General features: G+C 54.6%; 1 protein-coding gene across 7 annotated transcripts in view; it reads right to left on the bottom strand.

The window, feature by feature from the left end:
• The window catches only part of SPATA13 (spermatogenesis associated 13), a 225457-nt gene that overhangs the window by 12021 nt on the left and 188493 nt on the right, over nt 1–24943 (bottom strand). For 6 of the 7 annotated variants that reach the window (XM_064493261.1, XM_064493263.1, XM_064493262.1 and 3 more), the window contains 5 exons: nt 5892–6028; nt 4639–4818; nt 4240–4425; nt 2515–2694; nt 525–757 (listed from right to left, as the gene is read on the bottom strand). In XM_064493261.1, the coding sequence (XP_064349331.1) occupies nt 525–757; nt 2515–2694; nt 4240–4425; nt 4639–4818; nt 5892–6028 (916 nt within the window). Of the gene's footprint in view, nt 1–524; nt 758–2514; nt 2695–4239; nt 4426–4638; nt 4819–5891; nt 6029–12945; nt 13185–24943 lie in introns of those variants that run through there. The other variant, XM_064493267.1, reaches the window with a different exon arrangement.

Below are 24943 nucleotides of genomic sequence, written 5' to 3'. Positions count from 1 at the left end.
TTGTATTTACAACTATTTACATGGCGTTTACATATCATATTAGGTGTTAGGAGTAATCTAGAGAGATTTAAACTCGCTGGGAAGATATAAATACAGAGCCATGCTCTGCAGGGCACTTGAGCATCCGTGGGTTTTGGTTCCCTTGGGGTCCTGGAACCGATCACCACGGGTACCTAGGACCACCTGTGCCGACTGCTCTGAGGGTGAGATGCTGTGAAACAGCTTAAGGACAAATAAGAGGAAAGGACATATTTCTGAAACTGTATTCATGCTGGTCTATTTCTCGCAACTGTTTTTATTAACTGAGTAGCTACAAAAGAGTAGCTATTCATAAAACCTATGCTGATCAGAAGGACCGACAACATAATAAAAATCCCCCCGTGCTCCTGACACAGGTTAAGAATCACTTTTGTATTTTAGTATCTCTAGAAAGGGATGCTGGGAGCCTCTGCAAGGACCCCATTCAGCGGTCAGCCACCTCCAACTTCCCCAAGGCCCGGAGGCCGCGGCCGTGGGGCCCTCACCCGTGCGCGGGCGCCGTGTACTTGAGCAGCTCGGCCAGCTGCAGCGGGTACTTGCAGATCTTCTGCACGGGCGTCAGCAGGAAGCCGTCCAGGGAGATGTCGATCATCTGCTGCAGCAGGCGGCAGGCCTCGAAGAAGTGGCGGTACCGGCCTTGCTTCATCAGGCCGGCCAGCTCGGCGCAGGCGCCCGGGTGGTTGTTGCAGTACTCGGAGTAGATGGCGAAGCCCTCTTGCTGCGAAGGGGAGGCTCGGCGTCAGGCCCCCGGGGGCTCTGGGCCGCAACAGGGGCCAGCGACACCCAGGCCCCCAACCCCGGGGATGGGGCTTCCGGGCCGGAGGGACCCACTGAGCTGCGACAGTTCTCCCCAAATCAGCCTCCTCCCCGGGGGTGGGGGCACGTCCAGACACCAGAGGTGGGGGCTGAGTGCGCATCCCTTCCACAGAGAGGCTGCGTCGGGTGCAGGCCGTGCCCCAGGAGCAGCGCCATCTCTATCACCCTCTGAGTCACCCCCGCATCACCCTCCTCACCCTGCCTGATCCGAGGGACACGGGACTGCTGTCCTCCCTCCTTCCTGGTAGAAACTTCTCCAAGGGGACCAGGAGGATGTGGGACCCCGGCCCCCATCCACAGCTCTCATCCTTCACCCGCCGACCCCTCCCGTCCCCTCCGCTCCCTGACTTCCCCGCTCAAGGCTGCCCTGTCCTCCCCCAGGACTCACTCCCAAAGTTCCCTGGATGCCGCCCCTGCCCCAGCGGCCCTTTCACAGCCATGCACCTGCCTACACCTGCACTCCCCTGGCTTGTGTCCTGCTCTGCTCCCTACCCGGCCGACCTCTCTGGCACCACCAGGCTCCAACTCCTATTTCCCTATAGGATGGTTTTCCTAACTCACTTGCTCACTCTTTGACTGGAAACCTGGAGACAGCTCTCATGCTGCTTTCTCTGTTCCTTGTGACCAGTCTTGTCTATTTGTCTCCCAAATCCCACCTCAACAGATCCCTCTTTCTGTGCCTCTAACGCTGTCACCCTCGCCCAGAGGCAGCGACACCCCTGTCCCCAAGCTACACTCTCCTGCCCTTCATGGCAAGATCCACTCCACAGTCCGGCCTCAGCTGACCTCGAAGCATCCCACCGATGACCCCTCTCCGTGAATCTCCCACTCCGGCCAGATGGGTCTGTTATAAAGTCCTAAACAGGCCGAGTGCCCTCAGGGGCCCACCTTCCCACCTGCACAGCCACCAACCACGGAAGCATATTGTTTCCAGCCATTTAGCGGCGACCCACCCCGGGGGCCCGCCCGGGGACCACCTGGGCTCAGTGCCAGCCCTGCTGCCTTGGTGGTGGGGGCTGCTTGTCACTGCTATTGTGATCACTGTTACTGCACCCTGACCGCTCTGGCTGGGGGTAAACCTCCTTCCTCTGAAACCTGTCGTACTAAAAGGTGGCAGCCAGGCATCGTTCAGCGACGAGCTCGGGCCGGCCTCACGACAGCGATCCAAGCAATTACTGCCTCTCCCCCGACCGCCAGCGTCCCTGGGCCACGCGCCCGGCCTGAATCAACATCTGCCAATTACCAATGTGTGACCCGGGGTCGCTCACTCTCTGGGCTTGGGTTTCTGCGTCTGGAAAATGGGAGCAATTATCAAACCTACCTCACAGCAGAACGGGAGCTGATATAGGAAAGCCCTGAACATAGATACCTAACAGGTCATCATTAGCAATTATGCCAAACACAACCCCTAGCTCCAAACTGCATCAAGGTGAGGAGGTTTTGAATAAACGGACTTGGGGTATTTAGGTAAAGATTAGCCACAAAAACCAATCAACTTAATCTGCAAGTGACAATACCTCCACTGGACAGGAAATTAATCTGGCACTCAAAGGAATAAAGAAGACAAAGGAAGCCGGGCAAAAAGGACTCTTTCTAGTGGAGAAACAGTTCAGAATTATTTGACCGGATGTTACTTAAGAGAAGTAAAGGGTGACGTACGTGTTGAAGAAAGCAGGATCCGATTTCGCTGAGATGAGGTTCCTCTTTATTGTATTGTTTCTCAAGGTCTTTCAGGAACATTCTTTGGAATTTGTAAATATCTTCGATGTTTCCAAAGATGGTGCTGAGCTGCACAGCGGTGAACATAGCCGTGTGCTTGCGACACTGTCGAATGTAGCCCTGCAGCACGGAAACGGACTCTGTCACGTCAGCTTGGAAGCTCACAGACATCACATACCTGAGTAACACAGGCTTCGGGGCCTAAAGCCGTGGCCTTGGCGCGGATCTTAGCTAGAGACAAGGATCTGACCCAAGCGGTCCCCGCTGGGCTAATACCTCCTTGACTGCGACGTGCCCTCAATACTTTAAAAACAAAAGGAGAGAGAAAAGGTACGCGCGGGTGGATTTACAATCCAAGGACCCGTGTAGAGTTTCCAGGTGACACTCATGAAACAGAGAGCTCGCGGTGAACACCAGTATGGTCGCCCGTGCTTTTTCGAAACTCTCAAGGTAACTTTCGGCCACCTCCAGTTCCACTTCACAGCTGGGAAGGCCCGTCACACACAGACGGCAGCCCCGCAACGAGCGGCTCGCGGAGCAACGCTCACAGTCGGGGCAAAGAGCCGGGGGGGCCTTCCCCGAGGACTCCAGCGCCACCACTCTCTGCGGACGGCTCGACTCTGCGCGTCGTAACCGGGGGAGGCCTGCACCAGTGAGGCACCGCTAACCCTCTGTGCGCCGGGCCCCGGCTGTGCGCGGCTCGGGAAGGTTGTGGAGGGAGGAAGGGAAGGCCGTAAACACATGGAGTAATTATCCCCCAAACCTGCACCACGCGATCACACAGACCGCGCCGACCACACGGCAAACACGGACCACCGACTACTAACAGGCTCTCGGCTCCAGGCTCCGGGGCGACTGTCTACACCCTGACCCCACCACTCACTTCTCTGAGCCTCAGCTCCCTCGTCCACACTGGGGGGAGAAGGGGGCCTTCCCATGAGGCTCGTGGGGGGGTTACCCCCGTGGAGGGACGCGCACAGCCGTGGGCAGGCTGATGAGCGGTGACTACTTCCCCAAAACGCTGCTTTAAAGGGACTCCCTAAACGGCCTGTTCACAGAGGGAGAGGGCTGCTGCAAACGAGCCAAATGTTTGGGTCTTTATCTGCCGGCCAATCCAGTCTCCGGGGTCGGGGGTGCAGGGCTCTCACTGGGCCTGCCTTTGTGCTGAACCCGCTCAGCCGAACGGGAATGCGGACGTCAGCATTCACCGGGGACAGCCAGAATGACTGGACGGGCGCACGACAGAGCAGCGGGTCACTCGCTTGTACGGGATCCAGAAAAACGGAAACCATCACGGGAGACCATGCTGCGGGGTGGGGGACCACACAGGGCAGAACTGGGCCTTGGGCCTCCCCAAATGACACTCATGCTCTCTGTCCATGAGGGTGACTCAGGGTCTCTCTGTGTGTCAGAGGTCAGAGGTCAGAGGCAGCGGGCTGTCGACTGTGACCACCCTTCGGCTCTTTGCAAAGTCAAAGGCTTCCATGTAAAGGTGCCTGGAGTTATGTGCTCCGAAAACTCTGGGAAGCTGGGTCCTGGAGGAGGGCTGGCCGCCTACACTCACGGGGTGGGCCAGACGGGCGGGCGGGGCGGGGGGCTCTAGACAGACGTGTGACCATGAGGGCCTGCCCACGGTGACTGGGCGCGGCCGGGTCGGCATCTCACCTCGCAGATGTCCCTGAGGTGCTTGATGTACACGCGCTCGGTGCTCACGATCTCCCGGATGACGTTGGTCCTCATCTGCTGCTTGCTCTCAGGGTGCTTGTGGCGGTTCCCGCCCGCGTCCTCCTCCAGCTCCTCGCCCGGGGTGCCGCTGGAGCCCTCCGACAGCTCCTCCTGATTGACCCGCAGCTGCGGTCCACACGCGACAGGTGAGCAGAGGGGCCTGGCAGTGGGCCCCCTGGTTTTCTGCCCCCAGGACAGTCAGGAGGACAGCAGGGAACCCCGCGCCTGCACGCGGCCGGCTGAGACCACAGCCCTGTGGACAGCCGCCTCGCCGACCCCAGCAGAAGCTCCCCACCCCAGCCGACCCTCGCCCAGGTCTGACTTGGAGAACACACTTACTCTGACGAAGCTGGCAGGGAACCAGGCCTCCTTCTCCTCACTGCGGCCCCACCACCAGTCCTTGTTGGAGGCCTCCAGGACCTGGATGACGTCGCCCGCCTTGAAGCCCAGCTCCTGGTCGTCCATGGTCACGTGGTCCCACAGCGCCTCGGCGCAGACCACACTGCCATCGCTGATCAGCTGAAACGGGGTGCCCAGCGCTCAGTGCAGAGCCTCATGGGGGACCCTGAGCTCGCCCGGCCCCCCGTGCCCACACCTACGGATGTCAGTCAACTCCTAGCGTTTCGTGTCATGTGACACGAACAGAGAGATGTGCTCTCGGGAGACGAGACCCAGGCGGGCTCCTCCACCTGCTCCTGAGGGAGACCCCAGGTCCACTCATCTGCGTGTCAGTCATCCAGCAAACGTCAGTGTCTGAGTGTCCACCCCCAAAATGGTCTCTGAGTGGCCAGAGCCACGCCACCAAAGGTTATCAGCCACCCTTTCCTGCAAGACCCTCATGCAGAACTCGCTCTCCATACTTCCCTGGCAACCTGCACAGACTTGCATCTAATGTTTGGTTTCCTGCAACTACAGAGGACACAGCATGACGTCTGGACACTTAACAGTTAATTTAAGCTCACCCGGGAGCCAGCCGGAGGGGTGGAGGACCGCACGTCCCCTCAGCTCCCGGGGACCCCGTTGCTCCTACAGCAACGGCCGGTGACACTGATGGGGCTGGGTCACACTGAGAAGGCACACTGCACACGCTCAGTTCGCAAACCCCAAAAGCCAGAGATGCCTTCTGGAAAAATTTCCATAAAAAGGGCTCAAGACATGGCAGAAAGAACCCCAGAGCCGTGGCGGGAAAAACGTAGTCAACGCCAGCTCTGCCGTCTACTGGCAGGTCAGTCAGCCTCTTAGTCTCCGAGGGTTTGCTGAAACGCAGATAATAACTGAAATGTCCACCCCCCAGGTCGGCTGTGAGATCCTCACGAGGCGGCGAGTGCAAGGGAGGGCGTTCCATAAGTGGAGACGCCCCCTCCCAGCGCCATGACTGCTGCTCTGATGGGGAGGGTGCATCTCAGTGACTGGCAAGACCCAGGCCCCTAGGCCGTCCATGAAAATGCTAGAAAACCAAACTGTTCTTCCAGACCAGAGTCCCAGGTTTACAATGTGTTCACTAAGAAATAATCGGTGGGAAAAGTTCGAATGGACTCTGGACCCAGAGCACCGGGGCCCCGTGCTGGCCACTGGGAGTGGAGCCCCGGTACCTCGTTGATGGCCAGCTGCTCGCCGCCCGGCTGCAGGTAGCGGGGGTTGGCCCGACAGAGGTCTTCATAGCTGAAGTCCTCCTCACTGCCGTTGTCATCCACTAAGGCCGAAGACTCCGTCCCTCCATCTGAGGAAACTGCGAGAGAGAGAGAGAAGCAGAGTGCTCTCAAGCCACGGCCAACCTCACAAGTCTGACGACAAAACCCAGGGCCTCTGAGAGCGTCCCCCCGAAGAAAAGTAACCGTTTTTATCTCACCCAGAATGCGGTCATCAGGGAATGCCTACCCACCTACGGAACCAAAGGTAGAAGGGCGGGGGGAAGTGTTACAGTAAGTGAGCAGGCGGACGTTTCAGAGCCGACCGCCAACGCTAACACACAGGGTCACCTCCTGTTTTGTGAGTTAGGATACTGAGTGAACTGTGTGTGATTTACTTGGAAATTTGTGCTCCAAAGGGAACATAAAAGACATAAACATGGATAATATTTCTAAGAAATGTGTCGATAAGCTTAAGGACGAAGAGAAAGTGAAAAATATAATCATTCAAAAAAAAAAAAAAAGTGTCTGGCGTCCATCACATCCCTGCTGCTAAGACAAAAGGTGCCGAGTCCTGTGTGAAGCCTGGGGGCCCCGCCTACTAGCTGCCCACATGTGAAAGGGCGGGGACTCACAGCGTGAGAATTAGGAGTTCTGCGGCACGTTTACCAAAACAAAGACAGACCTCTTGGGGGAGGCGTAGCGTTCTGGACGGCCTGCCCTGGCACTCAGGGCGCCTCTCCTGGGACAGTGGGCCACTGTCACCAGCGCTCCTCTGTCATCGGCATTCCTGGTGAGGAGGGCAGGGAGAGGCTTCCTGGGAGAGGACACCTGACTGAGAACAAAATGCAGCAGGATTTGGGCACCAGAGCATCTAACAAAAAGGCTGAGGCTGGAAAGCAAGGTGAGGGCACGCTGTGGGGAGGGGGTGCTCTCAAGGGTTAGAGCAGGCAACAGGGCTGCCCTCATAGAGACTGAGTTGACGGCGTGATGGGTTTTGAACCGAGGTCCAGATGCTGCAGAAGGAGCAGGTGTTGGGAGTCACAGAGGCCTGGCGTGGACTCGAGCCCTGGACCTAACCCGGCAACTTCATCTCTCTGAGCTGCACATCCTTCTGCCATAAAAACCAGTTTCTTTTTGGAGACTTAGGTGAGCTCACGTGTGTCGAGGTCCTGGCACCCCTGACGCACACTGGGGCTCACTGGGAGGAGTGACTGCAAGGACGGCCGTGGGCTTGTGGGCCGGGTGGGGGGCAGGCTCTGGGCCCAGGGACACCAGCTGGGAGAAGGTGGGTGCACTGGAGCGGGCGGTACCAGGGAACGGCGGGGGAAGTGCAGGCCAAGGATGTGCAGGCCGGGCTGACGACACGAGTCACCAGGAGAACTAACGGGAAGGGGGTCAGGGGAGAAGTCCCTGGGGAGGGGGGAGGAGGATGGTTTGCGATGGTGGTGGACGGTGCTGTGTGTCCTGTTTCTTTCAAGGGCCTGCGAACCTGAGTTTCTAGTAACTTTACCCTCAGGCGACAGGTCTAGTTTCCAAATTGAAGAACTTTCCTTTTTTAACGAGATGTTTTCTCTTCTTTATTTTGTACTGAGTCTTCAAGATCTGATGTACATCTTACTGACAGCCCACCCCCTCTGGACGGGCTGTGTTTCAGGTGCCCAGCAGACACCCGCGCAGCCCAGGACAGGCCCCAGCTCTGCACACCAGGCCCCCAGGGCTCTCCTCTGGCCCCTCCCTCGACGCCCTTGCTCTGGACGCAACACCCCTCAGAGATGCGCCCCAAGCCAGGTCTCTCCAGGGCCCATGCTTTCCCGCAGCCCGGAGAGCCCCAGCACCCGGGACCCCCACACCCAGCCAGTTCGGTCCTCATCAGACCCCTGTGAGCCCAGGTTGGGGGGCTGCCAGCCGCCTCCAGGCTTCTCCCTCCTCAGGCCCTGCCTTTACTTGGGTGTTTCCCTTCTGAGCCCATAACCTCCTTTAGAGAAGAGAGGGGGCCTAGTGTTTTATCTCCAGCACCTCGCATGGCACCCAACATACTGAAGGCACTCAATGAGTGGACTGCAAATCGGCGGTGAGGAACCTGACGTTCCCAGAAGTCTATTTATTTATCTGGGCGACAAAAGGGCTGGGTGGAGGCGGGGTACACACCGGGGTCTCCCTGACGCCCGGTCAATGGTCAGTTCTCATCTCAGCCAGGAAGGTCTCCCAGGACCCTGTCTCCACCACCCCCGAGCCACCCTGTAAGTCACTTCCAAGACAAACTTGAACCACTGGTTCCATCACATTCACCAGAAACCACGCAGGACGGATGCATCACGACAAAGTCCTGCTGCAATCCACCCCACCCTAGTGAGACAGCCCGCCTCCCACCCAGAGCTCGCCCCGCTGGGCGACCCCTCCCGTGGCCCCCCGCGCCCAGCGTCCCCCCCTCACTGAGTGTGTGTTTGTTGTCACTTAACATCTTCACTGGCAGACCAGGATCCGCGCGGAGACTTCTTGTGAGGTCGTTAAGGTTCACTCTTTCTTTTCCCTTTTGCAGTGGTGACTTTGTCATTTAGGGGTGTTTGACATGGTGTCCAGCTACTACGAACTCTCCAAATGTACTTCAGCAAAATTAGGAGAAATGAACATATTCTAATAATGAAAGAAGAACTTTACTCAGTGAATTCCCTTCCTCCCTGTCTTCCTTTTGTTCTAAAAAATACACAACGTTAAATCAAGTGTCCTGGCCGTCTTTCAGGGCAGAGTTCAGCAGTGCTACGAATACTCAAGCCGTTGTGCAACCAGTCTCCAGGACTTTTTCATCTTGCAAAACTGAAACTCTGTCCCCGTTAAACACTAATTCTTCCTCCTCCCTCACTGTTTGGCAACCGCCTTTCTACTTTCAGGCTCCATGACTTTGCGTGCTTTGCACGCTGCGCGTGAGTGGACTCGCACAGCTGCCCTTCCTGCCTCGTTATGGTGGAGGTGACATTCCACCGTACGCACAGACCAGGTTTTCTTCATTCATTCCCCTCCGAGGACCTCTGGGTTGCTCCTGCCTCTTGGCTGCTGTGAATGACGACACCACGAACGTGGCGTGCAGATGTCTCCTCGAGCCCCTGCTCTGAATCCTTCTGGAGGTGCTGGGTTGTGTGGTGACTCTATTTTAACTTTCCGAGGGGCCTGCACGCTGCTCTCCACAACAGCTGCCCCATTCTCTATCCCCGCCAACAGCACATGGGGCTCCAGTTTCTCCAGATCCTTGCCAACTGTATTATTATTTTTTTGTTGAGTAGACAGGTGTGGAAAAGCCATTTTTGGAAATGATCTTGTAGACACTGAGCACAGGCTGTTGCCGAGTGACATCGGTCTTCAAACCCTGCCCTCCCGGGCAGAGTAACATGAGGGCAGACGGGCTGTCCGAGGGGATGGCTCAGAGGTCAGAGTGAACGTGCACACGCACGCTGTGTCTGTGCCGCAGGCTTCCCTCCCGTGCCAACGTCACTGTCACGGCCAGCATCCCCTGGAAAGGCCGTCGCCACGGGTCTCACGGGGACTCGCTGGGTGGCCGTCCCCCTTGGCACCCCCCCCCCCACAGCCCCATCTGAGGACTCAGCCTCCGATCTTTGCTGCCTTCCTGGACGCGAGCATCAGGCCGCAGATGGTGTCTGAGGGAGCCCCCGTCCACGTCCCCAGCCTGCAGTGGCTTCAGGAACACTCCTCGGGAGAGAACCGCATGCCTTCTTACAGTCAGGACTGGTGCAAACACACGAGAGAGGGCGAAGTTTTGTCAAAGAGGCCAACGGCGGCAGTGCCCACACTCCTCAGGAGGGCGACAGACGTCCTTCTGCCCGAGCCCGGATTTCACATCTGTGAGGGGCCGACACCCGACAGCAGCTCCTCCAGGGGAGTTTTCAGGACAGGACCCGTCGAACATCACCAACAGTGCAAACTTCATCTCACGACACGTGCGGAAGGCGGCGGCCTGATGTGCGCTCACACGGAGCAGGCCGCAGCCCGTGTCCTGGTGGGAGGGCACCAGGCCTTTCCCGTTGGGCTTATTTTTGCACCCTTAAGGGTGTCTGATCGGAGTGATGGAATTTCAAACGTGCACGGCCTTACTGGGGTCCTGGCTGGGCCATGTAAGAGGAGGCCCTGAGCCATTCGAGCCTCGGTTTCCCTTGGTAGCGGAGGGCCCTGTCCCCTCTCGCCTGTCTCTTGGACGTTCTGTTAAGAGGGACGAAGAGCTGGCACAGGGGGCGTCCTGCCGGGTACTGAACGAGAGGGCGAGGCAGGTGAACACTGATCACCAAATGGGCAGAACATCCTCCCCACACGTGCGGCTCCTCCCCGGGGTTTTCCCACGGAAACACAGGTCACCAGGGAAATTCCCGCGCTGAGAATCATCTGTTAAAAATACATGTTTTAGGAAACCTCCTGCCGACCACTCAGACTTCCTCCAGCTGGAAAGAAGCCCTTCTCACTTCCCACCTTCAGAGCAGAAGCGGCACACGCGGGAGGGCCGTGCTCAGAGCCCAGGGCAGCCCCCTCCAGGCCACTGCGGTGCCGCTGGAACCGCCCAGGTCCCTGCACTGAGGGCGACTGAGTGGGACAGACGCATCAGGGAGGGGGGAGGGGCAGGGGGAGACGGGCCCAGTCACAGAGTGGCCTCCAACGTGGCCGCCCGTGCCCACCAGCAGGATGGGTGTGGAGCCCCAGGATCTCTGTGCTCCCAGGGCCACAGCGGCTGGCCGGCCCTCGGCCTCCAAGCAGCTTCCAGGTCCTGGAAGTTCGCCTGCTGCCCGGCCTCCGGCCCAGACCGGGGCTTCGGCTCCGGGTCGCTCGGTGTCCGGCCGCGAGCCCTGGGCTTGACGCTGGGCTTGTCCTCGGGCGTGTTTCCTCCTCTTGGCAAGCTGCTGCCCCTCCCTGGCCCTGGCTCTGACCGCGCTGCCCCGTCCATCACGGCCGCCCCGTGCCTCTGTCCTCGGCCCTCTCCTCTACCTGGCCGCTCCCTGGCAGCTAGAGCTGGTCTCAAGACCCGCCTCAGCACACACACTGGCTCCCAGCAGCTGCCCCCAGCCCCAGGCTGGCCGCACACACCTGGAGCAAGAACCCATGCGGTCCCACCGCACCCCCGGAATGCCCTCCCGGCGCGCACCAGGCACCGCGCTAAGCGCTTAGCATAGATCATCCCCTCTGAGCCCCGCAAGCACCCCGGAGTCCCAGCTGCCCATCGACACGGGAGGCAGCTGCAGCCCAGAGCGGCTGAGTAACTGGTCCCAGCGGCGTGGCAGGGACGTAACCCCAGGCCTGCCTGGCTCCAAAGCGATCCTGCCGTGCACCTGCCGGCGTCCTGGCCTCCCTGGGCCACAGCAGCCGGACAGAAGCCCCGCCCGGCCGCCCCTGGCAGGAGCTTCCTCCCCCGAGCCGCCAGGCCGGCCCAGAGGTGCCTGCACAGCCCCGCCCTCTGCCGCCCACCCAGGCCCTCAGACAAGACGGGTCCCCGCTCATCAAGCCCTGCGCGTTTCCACAGGCTGGTGTCACTGCAAGTTGGTGAAACATTGCACTTGCTGTCATTTCCGTCACACACACACCTTGCACAGTGTGTGTGTGGAAGTCAGTCCTCGGAGCACACGGCACCCACGGGAATGAGACTCCAGCAGGACTGCCTCCTCTCTTTGCAGCCAAGCTCAACAAAGGCCCTCAGGGCTGGGGCCCGGGAGCCTTAGGGGCACACGCTGGGAGGGGGGCTGTGCGGGGCCCCACGTGGAAGGTCTGAGCAGCTGCACGTCCTGGTGACACCAGAGCATTCAGCTCTACACAGAGGCTGGGCCTGGCCTCCCTCAGCCTCCATACAAGTGTAGGAGGGAGGCCCGGGAGCCGTGCCCACCTAGGACGGAGGAATGCCAGGGGCGGCTCCACCAGGCTCAGCAGCCACTGGAATAAACACACAGGCGCACCCACCGGCCGGGTCGAGGCCAGCTGGCCTGCATGCCTCCCTGCTGGGCACCGGGGCCACTGGGCCCGGTCACACAAGTAACAAGCACGGCCGCTGGGCAGGCAGGTCCGTGTTCCGAACGCAGGAATCACTGGGCAACTTTTTTCCCCCTTTTCCTCAATTTTGGTTAGTGAGATGGTGTACATGCTGGTCCTGTTTTTTTTTAATCCACCAGAAGCAGAAGCCCTAACCACGTTCCCATCTACTCTCAGCCAGCACGGGGAGCCAATCAAAACAAGGAAGTGGCACAAACCACACGCTGCTCTGCTCCGGGAGCCCCACTGCCTCCGGCTTCACCCACGATTCTCATTCATTCCAGCCTGAGCCACTGGCATTGACTTAAGGCAAAAACAAAGACTTTCTGCAGCATCTTACTGCATCCACGGGTGGCAGGCAGCTAAAATGCTGTGTGTGAATAATTTCTTTCTCTTACTCCTTGTAAGAACACACAGGTTACAGTTTGTAACTAACGAGTGTGAAAGCACCACCTTCTTTCACACTCAGGCAGGAACCAGTCCAGCTGGAAACACTCACAAAAACACTGAGAAGCACGGGTGGGATAAGGCACCAGGCGATCACGGAATCGGGGGCCCCATCACTTCTGCAAGCAGTCAATGACATCCTTCAAAAATCAGTTGTTACCCTTAAACGTCACACACCCCAAATTAGCAAGTAACACTGTTATGTGCCCCACAACAGGGATAAGCTCCTGTGTAAGGAAAGTTCATGTCAGAGAAGCAAAAACCGGCCAAGAACCAGAGCCATAACTCATACAGGAGAGCCCACACTTGAATCTTACTGTTTTCTGTTTCACACCAACTGCGATGCCATGACCACAACCGGTTTCCCTGATTTACTGCGTCCACACCTAGAACTGCCCTCAGGACATGGGACCAGGACGAATGAACTTACACACACACGCGCACATGCCCCTGACAAGCAGCAGCAGTAGAGAGAGAGAGGTCTGCAACTTGCAAGGAAAGAGTGGAACCGACAACACAGCCAGATGCGAGAACTCGTTCTCGGGGCACGTACCCAGGTGGAGGCTTTCCAGGCTCCAAAATCTTGCTACTTCCCCTCTAGCTACCATCCTTCCATTTGAAAAACAGCCACGTTCAGAGCGGGGCCAGGGTGTGACTGAGCATCGCGGAGAACGGCTCGGGCTCTGGCTGCGGAAAGGGCAGAAATCGCTTATTCACTGCTCTGCCTCCGCGGGCGAGCCTCCCTCCCAAGCCCGCCCGCTGAGGCTACAGCCCCAGACGGCGGCGGCCAGGGCAGCGGGAGGAAATTCCTAAAGCAAAGCCAGCCCGCGTGCCGGCCTATCAGACGCAGCCGAGCCTCCTCCAGGTGGGAGAGGGGCGCCCAGAGCCTAAAGGCACCTGTGGGGGGGAGGGCGCAGCGCAGGGGTGGAGTGCCTGGGTTAGCAGAGTCCTGGGTTCTGTCCTCAGTACTTCCGTTAAAAAATAAAAATAATCATAAATAAATCTATTCACCCAACCTCCCCCACATACACAAAAACAAAACAAAACAAAAAAGAAGAAAAAAAAAAGGCATCTGTCTCAGGGGAGAAAAAGCAAAAAGGTCACTCAGTTTAAAAAAAATGGAGACTTGCTGGCAGGGCAAAAATTTGCGTTCTGATGTTGCACTACATTCACCATTAACTTGTGAAATCACTTTAAAAGAGGGATTTTTGTTTAAAAAATATATGTGAATACGTGTGCCTTTCACTACATGAAACAGGCAAACCGTTACTATATAAAGTGTCCTCTATAATGAAGAAACTTGTTTTTTTTTAAGAGGCTCTCACTAGATGGCCCAGGTTGTTTATTTCCGCTGTATTTTTTGGTATTTTCCACATTACGATGAGCAAGTAACATTGTGAAACGCCAATTATTAACAAACAGCGTGCGTCCTTCAATTTCCTCATGACAGGAAGACGGTGACTTTTTAACTCTTGAAGCAGTGAGATCTGATGTGCAGAATAGGCATCGCATGGTTGGTTCCCAATAAATGCTTAAAAAATGAGCCCCGGGAGTGACTGTACCGTCCATGGTGGGGGACCCTGTCATCGCTCAAACCTCCGGGTGCGCAGGGTCTGGCCAGCACGGTGGGGACAACTGGACACAAACAACCCTCTCAGAGCTCCGGAGAACAGATTCCAAGTTTAGAGCAACCCTGGCACTTCATGGAGGAGCAAACATGACCTCACACTGCAGCGCCTCTGACGACCTGAGGTCCTCAATTCGGCGCCGGCTCGGGGAGCAAAGCTGCGGTGACGGCGCCACGCTGACCACGCACTTTATCCGAGGCTCTGCTCCCCTTGCACTGTCCGTGGCTATGTCTGCTGACTCGGTGCAGCCACCTCACATCCAGCCAAGGCTCCAACAATCCACAATGAAGGCGAAACCTGCACACCCGTGCACCCCGCATATGCATACACACACACACACACTCACAAAACCTGACCGGCTTCAAATCTACCCCTTGCAAGTATTTTTTAAAAATTATTTAAAAGAGTCAACATTTTTTTTAAAACAATGGACAGGCAGTTCATTCAATAGGGGTGTATCCATTATTTCAAAAAGGTAGTGTTTCATTAAATGACAGACTTAAAAGACTCCTTGAAATCATTTTCCAGAGCAGACCACTCTCCGAGGTTAAGGCTTCCTATATCCCACGTGGAACAGTCGTGCAGTAACAGTCCATGAAAAATGTTTGACAACCAACTACACCTACCTCCCGGAAACCACGTCCAGGTACCGACACCTGCATCACTTTAACACAGAATTTCCCCTTCTCATGTGGCCACAAAACTCCCTTTTTACAATAACGTGTATTACTACCCCAAAGTGTGGTCCAGAGACCCGCAGCACTGGGGGGCCCGGGAGCTGGTGCAGATGGAAGACCCCAGGCCCCACCCAGGCCTGCGGAGCCGGAGGGCAACTCTCACCAGACCCCAGGGCGCTGAAACGCACACTCGGGTTTGAGAAGAGTTGTTCTAGGCAATTCAGCGAACTCTTGGCTGAGACAGCATCTTAGATGCCGGCATGAATTTTTTTTAAATAATAAATTCAGAAACTATTGAAGACATGGCACCAAAGAGTAGACCTGGTTTTAGTTAGAAATGAATGAAGATGTTAATAAAGAAGCGAAAGGCTGAATTTGAGACACAGAGCAGTGAAACGTGGGTGCCACTTCTGATACGTACCCTTCCTGACAAAGCTTAAAGCCCAGCAGGAGGTAAACAAAACCCAGAGATCTTTCCTTTTCCTTTTTTTTTTTCTTTTTGGTTAAAACTGCAAGTTTTCAAAAAGAAAAAGATCTCTTGGCCACACCTCCTAGGCACGGTCTTAACTCGGGGCTGGTGCTCACGTCCACGCTCCACGGGCAGCTGGCGCAGAGGACAGCTTCTGTTTCCCAGGGACTTCTCCTAAATCCAGAGATGGGGTCAGGGCACTAGACTAAGATGCTTGGAATTTTAGGATCTTAAACCAAAGGCATTCACTAAGTAAACTTACTTTACTGCACACACACTCAAAACAAAAATAAAGATAAAAAGAAGGGGAAAAAAAGTAAATAATCAGACAAAAACTGCATTTAAAATGAGACATCCTCTCAAAGGAAGCTGACCCAACAACCCTTCTTAGGTATTTTTGGAAGAAGCTACAGAAAAGGCTTGACTTTTAGCTTTGAAAAACTTTTTAGCGATGAGAGCCTGTATTTACCAGATCAGGAAGAACACTGCCACAGACACCTTAAGCATAGCTGAAGGAAGTCACCCCCCTCGTCCCCCGTCCCCACCCCACTAATCTATTCTCCACTACAGGGCCAGAACTGGGACGTCACCAACGCTGGCAGCACTGGAGAAGGAAGCAACGGATTAAGCCCCATAGGAAAAGTGGAGAAATTCAAATTACACATCAATATCAAACACTGAGAAACCAGGGAGGACAGAATAAAAGCTGGAAACATGTGGGGTGCTGGATCATTTTTTATTCTAAGGAAGTAGAAATTACAGCTATTTAAGACCCCCGTACATTTGCACACGTAGTAGTGGAAGAGAAGCCCCCCAAGGAGGTGAGTGAGCAGTGGGACCTTAACCTCAGGCCCGTGGTCACTCCTCTGCCTCTCCAGGAGGTTTCCGGGATGACCAGGTGGTCCACAAGGGTCCATTTAGCTCCAAATTCCTGGACTCTTCTTAAGTACCACAGGGCAGAGACTCTCACGTGACCACCCTCTGATGCTGTGCGGAAAGATTACCAGCCCCGGTCATCCGCCCAGCAACCAGAGTTTCCCAGCCTCCTCGGTGTCACTGGAGCAGCAACCTGCCTGCACGGCAGAGACGGCCTTCACCTGGGGATGTTCTAGAATGTTCTTTGGCCCCCACCACCACGTGCTACAGGACAGGCACAGGAAGGCAGGAGGTCCCGAGGACAGAGCCACGCTCTTCTCTGGTGCATGGCTGTGATCAGTTTTAGAAAAATGAGCTCAAGGCTGGGCCCAGGTCAGAACCGAGGACGCCCCGCCCCGGCCCGACCGAGCCCCGGCCCACACCCCACACCACCCGACCACCCGAGATCGAGGGCAACAGGGCGAGGGTTGTGTGTGCGCTCACTCGCCCCCGACGCTGAGGCGGCCGCACTTCCTCCAGCTGGAATGCGGGGTTTCCAAACAGGAAGCAATCCGCTACAGTGGCCAGCAGTCACTGCCACCAACGCCCCGTCCACCGGCAGAAATCGCCGGGTATCCAGGGGGATCCCTTTTCTTTTTCAAATGGATTTAAGAGAAACATTATTAATCAACAGGGCCCGGCCATGCCATTTTCCAGAGAAACATAAGGAAACAGAACACAGACACTGAACGTGACACAGCGTTTTCTACACGGATGGCCGGACAACCGCGGACTCGGGCCCAGGGAGCTGCTGCTCGCGCTCGGCTAAGGTGGCCTTGGGTCTTCCTGAGCCTGTTCGGCGCCTGACTCCCCGCAGACGGGGCCCCAGCACTCAGCCGCACAGGAAGCCGAGCGCGGTCACAGGACCGGCGGAGAGAAGCGCCCCCGCGCGCTCACCGCAGGGGATGGGGAGGAGCCTCCTGCGCCCCGGACACACTCGGCCAGAAGGTCCTCTCTGGGCGCCTCGGGTGGGCGCCCCCGGTGACCCCGCCCCGGCCCCGCCTCTCCAAGAGCCCTCCGCAGCAGACACTGGCCCTGGGCTCTGACTGCAACTTGCAGACCAATTCAGAAACAAACACAGAAACTGTCCTTCAAAAGCAAAGGCGCCATCTCCACGTTAAGACCAAGACCTGTTCTGTCTTCTGTCAACGGCTTGTGGGGTCTTCGTCCTTCAAGGCCTGGTGCACATCTCACCTTGGTCTCTGTTTATCCATTTGTCTTGAATCCCCAGGACGGAGCGTATTTCAAGGCTAACAAGAGCAAAATCAACAACGGATTAGTTTCTCCCGTTTCTTTGTTTTAATCAAAGGCAATTATTGGGGTGTGGTGGTCGCAAAAACTGGCAGACAGGTGTACCTCTCTGCACGTAAATGAAACGTGTTGTGTTTTGTGATGGAGAAGCGTGGTGTCTCAGGGGAGCAAGGCAGGCTTTCGAGCCTGCCTCATCCGGTTTCAATGCCAGCTCCACTCCCACAACTTCCATCTCTCTTGGCTGAGCAAAGGAAGAGCTGAGCCGGGTATGTTTCTAAGCCTCAGATTCCTCAGGGGCACCGGGGATGGGCACTTGGTGCTGGTTTGCTATGTGTTTATTAACTCCCTGGCTTTCTTCCTGACTCAATATTCTTTCTTTTCCTTTTCTCTATGATTTTTTTTTTAATTGCGGTATAGTCAGTTACAGTGTGTCAATTTCTGGTGTACACATAATGTCCCAGTCATGCATACACATATACTTTGTTTTCATATTCTTTTTCATTACAGGTTATTACAAGATATTGAAATAGTTCCCCATGCTATACAGAAATTTGTTTTTTATCTATTTTTATATATATATAGTGGTTAACATTTCCAAATCTCAAACTCTCAAATTTATCCCTTCCTACTCTCTTTCTCCTGGTAACTGTAAGATTGTTTACTATGTCTGTGAGTCTGTTTCTGTTTTGTAGATGAGTTCATTTGTGTCTTTTTTTTTTTTGAAATTCCACATATGAGTGATATCATGGTATTTTTCTTTCTCTTTCTGGCTTATTTCACTTAGAATGATGATCTCTAGGTCCATCCATGTTGCTGCAAATGGCATTATTTTATTCTTTTTTATTTTCTCTATGATTTAAAAAGATTTTTTTTAATTGAAGTAGAGTCAGTTTACAAGGTTGTGTTAATTTCTGGTGTACAGCACAGTGGTTCAGCCACACACACATATGTACCCCTTCTTTTCCTTTTAAAATCCAATATCTGCAACTTGGCACTAGACAGATGATATTCTGAAGACTTCTGTAACTCTGGTGGTTCAGAACGACTGGAACAAATTTAAGGTTTAGAACTGAGACTGTTTGAAATGGTAGACGATGACACTTTTAAGAGATTGCTGGAAACATGTTTAAAAAGTTTATGATGTTTTTCTGAGAGAGGAACTAGAGCACTGTGTCCCTCTAAAAAAAAATCTTGATTCCGGGCGAAGATAAGGCTGAGACAGCAGCTGAGACCAGTGCTGCCAGAGCTGAGGCACCCCCGAGGCTTGTGGGCACTGTGGTTGGAGGCGCCGCTGTCCGTCTGTGCAGTGTTTCTGCACACGGAACCCTTTCAAGGCTTCTAAATTCGTCTGACTGTGGAATCCACACTGTCTTGGTGCCTAGTCAGCAGGGAGGGATTTCAGCGCGGACAGGGTCACCTGCCCAAAGACAAGCGAACAGAATCATCCTGTGTCACAAAAAAATACAACCAGGGCCCGGGTTCCGTGGCGCCAGAGCATTAAGCGGGCTGGGGGCGTAAGAGGGTGCCAGGCCAGACCCACGCCCACACCTGACGTCGGATACTCCAACCGGCCTCCCGAGAACTCCGCTACCATCGTGCTCCGTAGGTGCGGAGCAGGTGCCGCCTGATTTTGTATTTTCTGATTTATCATCGAAAGAAAACTTTTGCAAAGCAGTTGCACAAAGAGATAAAGAGACAATAAGAAATCGGACCAAACGGTTGTATGGCGTGGTCAAAAGCATCCCAAGGCATCACATACACACACGCACACACACAGACACAGACACACACACACCCCTCAAGACCTGCTGTTGCTTTTCTTTTTTTAACTTTTACCAAAAAATTTAGAGGCATCTCTGGGTAATACTTCGGGGACCCCTGAGATAAGGTCTGAAATTTTGGGTCAGGAGAACCAACAGAAAACATGCAGCCGAGTTACTTTCTTCTTTCCTAACAACCTGAGCACACGCATTTCCAATTGGTTTAACCTTTTCTTGGGGGATACTCACACAGCATGTCGTTCCATATAGACGCCTGGTGTCCTAGAGCCTTACACATTAGTTAAGGGACTTGTCTAAGGTAAACTGCTGGCAGTGCAGCTGAGTAAGTAACTCGGACCGCTGGCTGTAAACATGCTCACTGCTCATCACGAGCCTTGTCCCCGGTGTCATCGATGCTTCTCTTAGTTTAGTTCTTTGCAATAATGGCCGCTGATATCCACTGCACGATGGCTGTGCACCAGGTCGTCCTGACACACCTGGGGGGCAGGCAACAGAAACACTTCCCATCACAGATGAGGACGTTAAGACTTTGAGGTTAAGTAGCTGGCCAAGGTCCCAGAGCTAGTTAACAGAGGACTGGGACTCAACTCGGCTTTTTTGACCCAAAGTCCTGTTAGTAAGGAAATTAACTCTCCTAACCATCATTAGAACAGCGTGCCGGAATAACCAATTAGCAGTAGAATCAACAACAACAAAAAACTGAAGGAAAGGGAGAAAATCCTGTTTTCTTTGTTCTGACCAAGTGAAAAATCTGAAAGTGTCTTAATAAATTTATTAACTTCACTGCAAGACTTATCCAAAAATATGCTTCAGTAATTTCTTACAATGTATTTAACTGAAAAAAAAAAATCAAAGTTGAAACGGCATAAACCCTTACAATTAAATTTCCCCACTTCCTTAGTGTTGGGGCGTTAATCACATCGTAACTCTCAATCAAGGAACAGGAGCTTTCTGATGCAAACTTAACACGGCTATTTCTTTCAAAAATATTTAGTAAAAGTAAACATTGACACATTCATATTAATGAGCTTTCAAATACAGTAACATAAAATCACGACTGTTTTTTAACAGGTAGCAAAACAAGTAGTCTTTAACCAGCCCTAGCTAGTGGGAAATTTATGGGAAATTTTCAGCTATAAAATCAGAAAACCAACACAGATAAACAAAATAGATAAAACACCTCCTTGCTCACACATGAAGCCTGGACTCCCCCACAACCTTGCAGCCACCAGCACCGCGCCCGGGCCCTGCCCTCCCACTGAACTGAAACTGTTTACCTCCAAACCGACAAGTTCCCAATTGCGGCTGAAGCCGTGGAAAATGCTGAGCGTGCCCGACGTGACCCTGGGCGCAGGTGACCTCGTAACCATTCCCTCCCTGGAGCCCCGCATCCTCTGACACCTGGACACTACTCACCTGTCTGCCTGTTCCTTCTCTCTTGTGGGTTCCTTTCCCTTTCCAGGCCGGCCAATTCAGGCCCTCCTCCCGTTCCATGCCCACCCTCGGTGATCACACTCCTTGCACCAGCTTTAAGAGCAGCCACCGGTTTGCTGATGACTCCCGGACCGTCCCCTCTTGGCTGGGCCTCCTTCCTCATCAGACCCTCGTGGTGCACGCAGCCATCCCACCCGCACCTCCCCCTCCACGCGGCCCCCCACCTGGTGGGCTTTTCTCCTACGCTCCCCACCACCTGGGCGTCATCCCCCAAAACATCTGGACAACTGCCTGACCGCCACATCTCCATTTCTCCAGTGGAACCATCACGCCCCCAGTTCAGGGCTCTGTCCACTGATAAAGCAACTGTCTCCTCCTCCCGTCTCCAGGCAGGCCCACCGTCTAGCCAGAGATGTCGCCGAACGCCAGCCTCTTCACCCCGCTCCACCGAAAGCCGTTCTGCAGCTCTGCTGCCGCAGAATAAAGCCTGGCTCCGTCGTCACAGGAGGCCCTGACCGGGCAGGCCCCTTCGACCTCCAGGAGCCTGCCTCCTAGGCCAGACCAGCCTCTCAACCTGCCCCGAGGCCCTCCTGCCCAGAGCCGCCCGCCACCTGAAGGTCCCGAGTCTAAAACGTCACACACGCATCCGCGCCCCAAAACACTTCAACGTAAACACACAAAAGGGCAGCTGACTCACCACCTCTGCTCTCACGCAGGACCAGAGGTCTGCGCGTGTGATCGTGGGCTGGAATTCTGCAGGTCACACCCAGCATGGTCAACCCTGACTTCCAGTTCTGGCTTTAGACTAATAATCAGAGATGCCTGTGGAGCGTTCTGACTACGGATTCCCTGGTTTTTCCTTTTTCTTTTTTCAGCTGTCAGTTCTCATCTAATCTGACAGAAAACAGTTTTTTAGCAATTCACCTTTACCAAGTCTCCTCTAAGTGGTCACTGTTTGTAGACGTGAGTCCTTTCAGTCTCTTGTTTACATTTAATTTGTTTATTCAACTGGACAAGTTCCATGACTATAGTAATAACCCCAACTGCCAGAGACTGGTATGGAGTCAGGCCCTTGACTTCTCAGGACAGGATCAGTTTTTTGGGGGCGGGGGGGTCGCCCCGTGAAGAGTGGCCATGATCACGCGTGCGCAGCTCTGTCTGCACAGACGGACATAACTGGATGTGCACGCAGGCGAATTAAGAAAGTTGGTTGGTTTTCTCGAGGGCGCGCCTCTTCTCTGGCTCCCACTGCCCTGCATCTGTCCCCTCGGCCTGGAACACACCTCCTACAACAAGCTTACTCTGCCTCCCACCCACCCTTCAAGCCTTACCGCTGATGCTCTTTTCTGGGGGACAGCTCTGGACCCCCAGGTCTGACTCACCTGCTCTGTGTTTACCCCACCTCCCTTATTGCTCCAAGGCTTTGTGCATCTGCACACCACCCAGGAGGTTCCAGAGAACAAGCTGCCTGCCCCGGGCCAGCCAGCCTCTGCCACACAGTCCCACTTATAACAGGGCACGTATAGGGGCACCAAGCAGGACTCTGTGGGGCCTTCCCAGGACAGACCCCTCCCCTGTATCGTGATAACAGTGTAGGATGCACATTTTCTGAGTTTTTCAGATGCTAAAACCACCCCCAAGGGGAAAAAATTAACTACTTGGATGATCATGAGCGCAGAGCCCCCAGACCTTCTGGCACCTAAGGACCGATAATTACCGCCGCATGAAACAATCAGAGCACAGTGTGCAAGCTGATCACAAACACTGGGACTCCCCTCCCTCAGCTGGCCTTACAACGTGCTTTGCTGAAATCCTTCCAGGAGCTGGGGTTTGGGGGTGGGGGGCACAAGTCACCTGCACTGCTTGCTCAGCCCCACAGTAAACCTTTCTCTGCTCCAAACTCTGACGTTTTGGTTTATTTGACCTTGCTGTGTGTCGGACACATGAACTTGCAGCTGGTACACGTATACGTGTATACATGTGGGTATGTGATGCAACATCATAGAGATTTGTTATGTGGATCAACACACATGAAGTATCTCCTAAACCAAGAGCATATTAAAAGCCCAATTCAGAAAAGTTTCAGACCACTTTGGACATTTCCTGAAACACCATGTTTCATTATGTCCTAACGGCCCATCCTGTACAATTTCCTAATAATATTAAGCTTATCAACTTCATAATACAGGTGAGTACACTTGCTTTTACAACCAATACTAGTTCCTGAGTGGGGGAAAAGTAAATTAGCACACACATACGTCTCAGCATAAAGTCAAACGGAAGGGAGGGGAGTTGCAGATGTGGAAGCAGTATCCCCCAAGTGTTCTTGGAAACTCCTGGGCCTGAAAGGCAGAGGGCCCTCTTGGCACATTTGTTTTTCCTTTAGATGAACGAACCTTAAAGCTGTGTAGGATACATTCACCAGATGAAAGTCAGGCCGGCGTCGGGGCCGAAGGCGGCGGTTAGGAGAAGCGTGTGTGCAGGAGCCCGCGTGCAGCCCCGCCACGTGCAGGAGCCCGCGTGCAGCCCCGCATGCAGGACCCCGCCACGTGCAGGACCCCGCGTTCAGGACCCTTGCGTTCCGCCCCGGGCGCGACGCCGCCTCCTCCAGCGTCTCTGACACGTGGGCCTGGGCGCGCGGCGGGGGTTCCGGAGGAGCCCCAGCCTCCGGCCGCTCCCGCAGGACTCGGCCCGGACGAGTCCCAGACCGGCCTGGGCTGGGCTTGGGGGCGCCGGCGAAGCTCCGGGGCGGTCCGGTCCCTCCGCGGGGACGGGAACAGAGGAAGAGAAGAGGGGCAGGAACTCGCGCGGGGGAGACGCCGCTGCCTCGAACGTCCCTCCGGAGCAGGCCTCCGCGCGCTCTCGGGCAGAGGGGAAACGCAGTGTGCTGGCGTCCCACTACTAAGCGGTTCACTTGGGAATTTTAGGTTGTCCAACTCCCCACACCTCTGGCTGTATTCTCTGGACCCCGATCAGCGGGCGTGGGTGCCGGCCGCAGTATTTTTCTCCTGCTTTCTCACTGACAGCAGAACCGGGGACTTTCAAAACCTCAGAGTGGGTTTTCAAAATAGCTGCTGCCCCCACCAGCCACGGCCAGCTCTGATGGCGTCACAGAGAGGGTGGCCCGCGCGTAATTCCGGTTATTCAGTCCCTTGTAACACAAGGTGTTCTTTACATACCTCATGCCTTTAAGGACTGGATTTTTGGGCTGTTTACTAATGAAAAATGTACATGCGTAGTTTAGAGTTTTATACTCCATTGTTGGTTTTTTTAAATTTCTGTTTGTTTATTTTCGTTTTACAACCCCATTGTTAACAGCTCAAATCATGACATCATTCAGCTGAAGACTGAGCAATTGTCCCTGGAGGGACAGACTGGTTTAACTTGATCTTTTTCCTAGCTTGCAAAGTGTCTATATCCACAAGAAATTAAGATTTGGAAAAAAAAAAATCAAGAAATACTATGAGTAATTTAGAAATATTTTTAAAAGCCATTAAGAGTCTAATCAAGTCAATGCATCGTGTTTGTCTCTCCAGAAAGTCATTTTCTCTATTTTTTTTTATAATTAGTTATCAGTGTACCTAATCTTCTCATTTTCTCTCCTCTGTTGTTCGGCATTATTACAAAATAGTGTAATACTTTTTGGTTGAGTAAAAGGCTTTTGAGAAGTGGAACAAGCAGATACATTTTCAGTGGCATACCCACACCTACTGCTTCGATGGCATGCTTCATTCCTTTGGGTGTGGCCCAAAATTCCCCTCAAGTGTGAAAGCTAAGGAATGAGGTGTCCTCCTCTCCGGAAGGCATTTGAGATCATCACCCGGTTTATATCACACGAGAAATCTCATCTGAACTCCACGGCTGGGAGGCGTAGAAAGAGGCGCACGAGTAGACAGGAGCGTAAGAATTTTCAAGGATGATGAAGTTGAACTTCTGATCCAAACAGACGAGTGAAGGGAGGGCGAGTGGCAGGAGCCCGGAGTGAGCATGTGAGAATGAGGCGCAAAGGCTGCGATGGAAAGAGACGTAACAGAAAAGTATCACAGAAGAAAAAGGCAAAAGGCAGCAAAGACGGGTCCCTAAGAGAAGGGCGTCACCACGCAGGCGCGCTCGGCCCGCGCACCGCCCGGGTCCAGCCTCGGGGCTCCGATGGCGGGGAGCTCCCATCCCGGAACTTGTCAAAGGACCCGTAGGCGCCACGGTGATTCGCGGTCGAATTCCACGACGCCGACACCACACCCGCGCAGAGGGCTGGTGTTACTCCGCGTAACCTTCCCACGCGCGGCGGGAGGACAGCGCGGAGCACGGGGGCGGGGCGGGGCGGGGCTCTGAGCGGGAGGGGCTCCCGTACACCCACCCGGATGAGGGCTTCATTTACTAAGAAAATCTGAGAAAT

Source organism: Camelus dromedarius, chromosome 13 (assembly GCF_036321535.1).
Source record: "Camelus dromedarius isolate mCamDro1 chromosome 13, mCamDro1.pat, whole genome shotgun sequence".
NCBI classification, from domain to species: domain Eukaryota; kingdom Metazoa; phylum Chordata; class Mammalia; order Artiodactyla; family Camelidae; genus Camelus; species Camelus dromedarius.
Note: the sequence above shows the minus strand (reverse complement) of the source record. Positions and strands in the feature narration are given on the sequence as shown.